General features: G+C 52.4%; 1 protein-coding gene across 1 annotated transcript; it reads left to right on the plus strand.

Moving 5' to 3' along the window:
• Positions 1 to 285: 285 nt before the first annotated feature.
• On the plus strand, positions 286 to 4957 carry LOC104618211 (lysine-specific demethylase PHF2-like; the record flags this gene model as incomplete). Its single annotated transcript, XM_010283753.1, has 4 exons — positions 286 to 560; positions 2358 to 2453; positions 3370 to 3479; positions 4696 to 4957. Coding segments are annotated over exons 1-4 (703 nt in total), but the record flags the coding sequence as incomplete, so codon positions are not given.
• Between the last annotated feature and the right edge of the window lie 2124 nt (positions 4958 to 7081).

Raw genomic sequence — 7081 nt, forward strand, 5'->3', positions numbered from 1 at the left:
CACCAGCGACAGCAGCCACCAGGGAGCTGCCCATCGCGTGCCCAGCCGCGCGGCGCACGGCTTCCTGGGCAGCAACCCCAAATCTAATGTGCCGTCTGCGATACTGATGTTAGCATAAAGGTAACTGGTGTCACTCGTGGCCTGCCCAGCGGCTCGAAGGGCAGTGGTCAGGAAGCCTTTTTCTAGCAACACTGTGCAGTGAAAGGAGTCAACTGTTTGTGAGGGTTTCGAGTTTTTCGGGAATCGGTAATAGCTCTTGTATTTCTCAACGTTTCGCTGCAGCCAGCCACCTGCCTCGCCCAGCACGCAAGAAGCGATCCAGGGCATGCTATCGATGGCAAACCTCCAGTCATCAGAGTCCTGCCTGCAGACGTCGTGGGGTACCAATCAGGCCAAGAATAACTCCATCTCCACACAAAACTCTAAAAAAACAGGTGGTGGCAGCAACAGAAATGCCGGCAAGCGGTTACTAAAGAAAAGCACAAAGAACAGTATTGACATCGAAGATTACGATGAAGACCAGGACCACTTAGATGCCTGTTTTAAAGATTCAGATTACGGTAAGTACAAACAGAGCAGTCTGAGTGAGTGTGTGCTGGGTATGCATGTACATATTTGTGCATGTTTGCAAATGCCCCCCATGTTTCTCATGATACGCTTGCTCACTTTCTGTCACATTGAAATCAGCTGGGTGTTCTGGTAAGGAGGAGTGCAGATAACAGAATTTAGGTCTGCATGGCAAAATTAAGCAAACACTGTATGATAGGTAGACTGACTGCAGAGCTGGTGGCGATATGGTTTGTCCAGGTAGACTGTATTTGAGGCACATTACAATCAGAAGATTTTAAGAAGCGTGAAGGCCCACTGAAACTGCAGCAGTCAGCCAAGAAACAGGAAACTGTCCCAGAAGTGTGTGTCAGGTACTGGTACCTATGACAGAAATGTCCTTGTCGACACATTAGCAATAAAATGTCTAGCTAAGAAGAGTGACAAGTTGAATTTGTATGTGGAAAAAAAGATCCACTGGTATTGTGAGTATTTGCAGAGAAGGCAAGCATGTGAAGCAGAAATGGGCACAAAGGCAGTTTGCACCAGTTATATCAGTTCTGCCCTAATAATCTGCAGGAGCATTTTTGGATATAACAAGTGAGGAAATGAAGAAAAGTAATCATGTGAAGACTGATAGGGACTGGAAAGCCTGAAGTCCCAAAGAGGGCAAGAAGTTGGTAGAGGTTTATGCTGCATAACGGGAGAGTCGATATGTGTGTGTGCTTAAGTCTCTCTGGCAAGCACGGCCATCAGAAATCATCTGCTATGACTGCAGAAGTGGAGTGTGTGTTTTCACATTATTCACAGAGTTGCCAGGGCAAAATGGAGATGCTGTGACATGTTGCAGAAGAAGGCTGCCCAGCCTTCTAGAGTGCACTGCATGGGCTGGGATGCAGTGGTAGTGGTGGAAGGTGCTTTGGGAAAGGGCAGCTCATGAAGCTGTTGGGCAGGCGTGTGGTTTACAGGCAGATGCCACGCGTGATGCCAAGGCTCTGCTCTGCTGAGGGGTGGATTTGCTCATTATGAGCAAATGTGTCTGTGCTGCCAGTGAATGGAGAGTCTTTACTGTGAGCAGGCTTGGTTTCCAGAGGCTCTGTTTGTGCCACATCTGATCAGCAGACTTCTCATGTCAATGGCCAAATGCCACAGCAATGCCTACATCACCAGTGGTGTAACAAATGGCAACTGGCAAGAAAGTCAAATGCGTGTGAAAAAAAAAATACATAAACTTCATAGTAAAGGCTGGGACAAAATTTAGACAGCTAAGTTGGTAAGTTTATCCCAGAGGCCTGTGAAGGGTCCTTTGGTAGAATGGTTCACGTTCATCTTCTGGATACTCCGAGGTCAAGGAAAGCAGTTTTCAAGGTCTATGTGAACAGCGCTATGTCCCTCCTCTCAGCCTAGCTCTGCTGGAGGGGTACGGGCCGGCAAGGTGTGGTGCTGAATGAAGCAGTTGGCTGACCAGCGAAGCCTGGCATAAGAAAACCTGTTTGTGTCTCTTCTGGCTGTGCCGCTGTGCCACAGACAAGAGGAAGAGTGATTTTTCCTGTCTGAGAAGTTTCACTGTGTATCCTAAAGGTAGCTGGTCACAGTTTAATGACAGCAGCCCCTAAGTATAGTGTGTGGATGAGAGCAGGAGGAAGTCCCGAGTGTTGCAGCTGTTTCACCACTCGGAGGTACCTCTGGGGAACCTTGCGATTCTCGAGGTGATGCCTGTAGTCACGGCACCTGTACAGAGGCAAGTGGGCCTCTCTGCAGGGTAGAGCTGTTTCCTACACTGAAACTCTTGCCTTTGTTTCCTTTTGTAGTTTACCCTTCTCTCGAATCGGATGAAGATAATCCAGTATTCAAATCCCGATCAAAGAAAAGGAAAAGTTCAGATGATGCCCCTTACAGTCCAACGGGTAAGTGCATATGGGCTGTGCTGCCCAGACTCAGGCTAAGTCGTGCAGGTCTCTAAAAAACCTGACACTTTTCAAAGAGTGTGGAAATTGTAAGACCACAACTAGCAATTTCTTGATCATGTGAAGGATGAATCCTTTCCAGCGTAGTGGGAGGTGATATCATGCGCTGGGACGAGCAGTGTTAGCCTTCCTCTGTCAATCAGCTGGCAGGAGAAAGTCATTCCTGGGTGAGTTGTTGGTTTAATTTTTCTTCACACTCTTGTTGATGGAACAATTGGTGGCCACCATAGCAGTGGTATAACACTGAAACCCCAGACAGCTGAGTAGCCGTGGCTTTTAGGTGTTGACTGTGTAAAGAGAAATCAGAGTGTGGGAATAGTCTCCTCCAGGTTCAGCCAAAGCTGGAGGTCTGGGAGGGTGTTTTTCTTGCAGCTCACCAGAGGCAGTGACAGGCCAGGGGGTCCTTAGACTCCTTGGACGTGGCCCTCTAACAGGGGAGTCTCTGCAGCTTGCTATGTGTGTGACAAGCAGCCCAACTCTCATCAGTTTGTGGCCCTGCATGTCCACACCCTGCCAGTGGGGTGGCGAACACTGTCCGTTTGGAAATGATGCTGGAGTTGCTCATATCTCTAGTGCAGGCAGAAACCTCCCGTGGCTTTGGCTTCAGGTAGCTGCAGCTGCCAGTGGAGTTGCTCAGCTGTGCTACACATTTATTGGCAGCTTCTCCCCGGGCCACTGTGACCGGAGGCTGTCAGCACCTCCTGCCTTCACGCACATCCTGGGGAAGGAAGGGCAGAGGCTGCGGCATCCCTGGCCCTGCCTGCGCAGGAGGGCAGAGCCTCGCTGCCCCATGTGTGGTTACGCTGCTCACATGGGCAGATTCTGCACATCTCACTTGCATCTGCTTTCCTTGTAGCACGAGTCGGCCCCTCAGTGCCTCGACAAGACAGACCAGTGCGAGAGGGCACCAGAGTCGCCTCCATTGAGACTGGACTCGCTGCTGCTGCCGCGAAGTTATCACAGCAGGTGAGGTTGCTTGAGAAGTTGTAGCTGTCAGGAAATGAAAGCCCTCTCCCCTGGCAGCACAGTCATGCCCAAATAGCAGTGTGGTGCCAGTCCTCCTCAGTGTTTATTCGTGCCAGTGACACAAGGCTCAGCAGTCTCAGGGGAAATAAATGGGATGAAAGTCCAATAGTGTTGCAGCGTATCTGCCAATGCCGCAGTGCAGAGCGCGCGATGTATCAGAAGTGTAGAGAAGTATGAGCGAGCGAGCGTAGCTACCAGGCTAAGACAGAAGGAGGCTGCCCAAAAGGAGTGTGCATGAACCGCGTATTGATGTGTGTTTGAGAGTGGTGTGATTGCCTTGTCTGTGGAAATCAGCTGCTGGGAAGCATAAGGATTTAATTCCAAAGATTTGGTGAACCGTGGGTAACTATAGGTCAGTTTAGCAAAGATATTGAGGCACTTTGGGTGTTGATAAGTGTCTGGTCTCTGAAGAGGTCAGAGAGATGCTAAGCACCTAATGCACATAGGCTCTTCAAATGTGACACCATGAGGCGCGAAGGTGACAAGGTCCACTGGAGCAAGGTTGGCGAGGCACTTTGGCAAGCTGCTGGAGATGCAGGTTTTGGTGGCATTGGGCCTGTGATGCATATTGTTGAGTAGAAGAGTTCTAAGAATGGTGGTAGGGTTTCATCAAGAGGCGGACTGAAAGTAGGCAAGGGAAACAGGATGGTGACAGACCACTGTTCTCATGGCATGTATGTGCAAGTGCAGATACAGGTCAAGAGGTAATGTGTGTGTCCTAGCAGGAAGCAGAGCCTGTGAATCAGTGGGATGTTTAATATCCTCCATGCTATTGTGAAAGTGTGTGAAGATACCTGAAGATAGGAGGTGCCAGTTTTTGTGGAACATCGAAAGGTTTGTTCATGCAAAACCACGCGGGCGTCCCAAGGCAGGGTCGTTTTGGTCCTGGCTGGCTCCCACTCGCCGCAGTGTACACAGAGTTAACAAACAAGGAGGCTCTGCAGAAAGCGCGTACGTAGATGCAAGAAAGGCAAATGTGTGCGGGCAGCAGCGCGAGCTGTGAGCGAGATGGTATCGGAACAGACCCTGAGCAGTTTGTACGTGGCAAACTTCGTGGGTTTTCGTTGTATCAGGACCCTAAGCAACGCCGCTGGCCCTTGCCGTAGCTAAAGGTCTTCTGGGGATTAATCTGAGCTTCATGTTTGTCATTTTAAAGGAGGAACAAAAAGGCAAGAAGAAAAAAAATACCAAAAAGAAGCTGTCAACCAACAACGCGAACAAACCGGCTCAGGAAGGCAGCTCGCCAGAGCCGAAGCTGGAGTCACATGCCAGCAGCCTCACAGATCACGAGTACACCGCAGGGGCCAGCACCTTTGGGGTCGCCCAGCCTAACAGGGGATCGCAGCCGATGGCACCGGGTGTTTTCCTCACACAGAGGAGACCCTCTTCATCCTCGCAGAACAATGCCTCCGCCAAAGGTACCAGGAAACGCCTGGGGTTATGGTGTAGGAATGGGGAAGGGTGAATTGGTTGTGTAATCCGTGCCTTTTACAGGGCCCTCACATGTTGTGTCTCTCGTGGGTATGTAGAAGTGCTTCAGCAGGTCAGATCTGGTCAGAGATAGGGCCCGTGGCCTTGGCTGTCTTGGCACTGTGGGCCCAAATATGTGTTCTGCTGCTGGGCTGTTTGTTGCAGGGTGTGAGGCATCCCATGCTAGGACGTACTCCTGAGCATGCCCTGAGGCTCCTGAGGAACACCTGCAGTGGGCACATCACAGTCCAGCCTGTCTGGTGAAGCCTTGTCCAGGGGAAGATGCATCTTCATGTGAAGGCTGTTCTGCCCAGGGCTAGGTCAGGCACTGCTGTGGTTCGGTGGTGGTTGTACACCAGTACCTATGCTGCCATGTACATGAGGACATCCCACCCAGCGAGCGTAGAGCAGTGCAAACCTGTCTTGAGAGTTGCCACAAGGGAGCAGAGGAGTGTCAGACCTTGGGAGTAACACAGCTACACAACCAAAGGCAAGAGAGAGGAAGAGGTTGCTTGTTGTCTGCCGGAGGGAAAGCGTTACAAAGCTGAGGCTGTCCTGGAGTTCTGGGCTAGGACCTCCTATTCTCTGCTTGAACTTTGCTCAGAAAGCGTGGCTGAGGCAGGCGTGTGGGACAGGTTAGCGTAGTGTGAAGATTTAAGTGCGTGATCCCACTGGGAGAGGCCCTGATGTAAAAAGTGAGGCAACGTGGCAGATCTTTCCTGCGTTCCCCTATATTTGAGGGGAGCAAATTAGGGGTCGTGCACAGTGTCCTGCCAAACAGTAAAACATCAGAGCAGCTTGAATAAGCCACACAGGAGGATGAGCATAGCCTGTGGGAGGTGCCGGGGTCTTGCCAGGAGCTGGTAACGCCTGTGGCTGGCTGCAGAACCGGAGTGAAATGAACATATTTGCCTGGAATTGTGTCTTTGTGGTGAAATGGTGGCATTAGTGAAACAGGTCCAAGCCAGTGGAAGATGTGATGGGAAGAGGAGTGCTGAATGGAGCCAAACCCCAGTCTGGCTGGTGAGCTGGGTGGCCCAGTCAGGCAATCATGAAGGGAGCCTGACCAGGCACATGGATCACACCTTGCCTGTGGTATAGCTCAGTCCTGACAGGAGGGAAGGAGCCATGTGCCAGGAAAGCGAGCAGCTGACCTGTCAGGGGGCAGAGCACCTTCAGGGCCTCCTGTGCAGGGTCTTGGGACAGCTGGGGGCACCAAGGGGACTTCAGGGCGTCTCTCTGCATGGAGCACAGGAGCGTCCTGAGCCTGGGGACTACCACATTGGGCATCACTGGGAATGAAGGGACTGTGGAAGGAGATGGTGGGATGAAGCAGAATTGTGGAGCTCTAGGACCTCCTCAGGGAGGTCTCTCAGTCTTAAAGAGTGAGGCGAAAGGATGAGAAATGAGGAAACTTCCCCTGGAAAGTGTCACCCACACTGTCATGGTCTTTAAGGCTGGGGCACTTAATGCAGGTGGGAAAAGTGGAGAGGAGCCGAGTCTCTGCAAGTACCACACAAGAGTGCACCAATGGCGGCATGATGGGGAGAGAAGAGGCTGCGTGGGTGTGTGTTGTGCCCGGCAGCCCCACGTGCCTTGGCGACCAGGGGAGTTTCTGGCCGTAATGTGGCAGGTCGCTGGCGAGCAGTGGGGCAGCAAGCAGCTGTGGAAGCTGCACGGGTCCCAGGACTGCTACGTGGGGACCGCAGAGCCCCTGAACCGCCCTGCTCACAAGCAAGGGCCTGGGCTCGTGGTAGTGGCGTCCTCTCATCGGTACGGGGACAGGGAAGGTTGTCCACCAAGGTAGTGCCTTGGTGCTAGCCTGAATCTAGGAAGTGTGAGTGTGAGTGTGCGTGCGCGCGTGCGGCTTTTCAGTGTCCCTCTGGCGAGGCTGGATGCAGGTGCAGAGAGGGCAAGCAGAGGCGTGGAGCTGCAGTCGTCCCTGGCTTGGTCTCAGTGGATGGGAAGCGATCAGGCCCCCTCGGGGCAGCGCTCGGCCCAGAACTCACGGCGGCATGCGAGCTCGGCACCGCAGTGCCCAGAGGTCCCTGGGCAGCCTGCGGGCACGCGGC

Source organism: Phaethon lepturus, unplaced genomic scaffold (assembly GCF_000687285.1).
Source record: "Phaethon lepturus isolate BGI_N335 unplaced genomic scaffold, ASM68728v1 scaffold21683, whole genome shotgun sequence".
NCBI lineage: Eukaryota > Metazoa > Chordata > Aves > Phaethontiformes > Phaethontidae > Phaethon > Phaethon lepturus.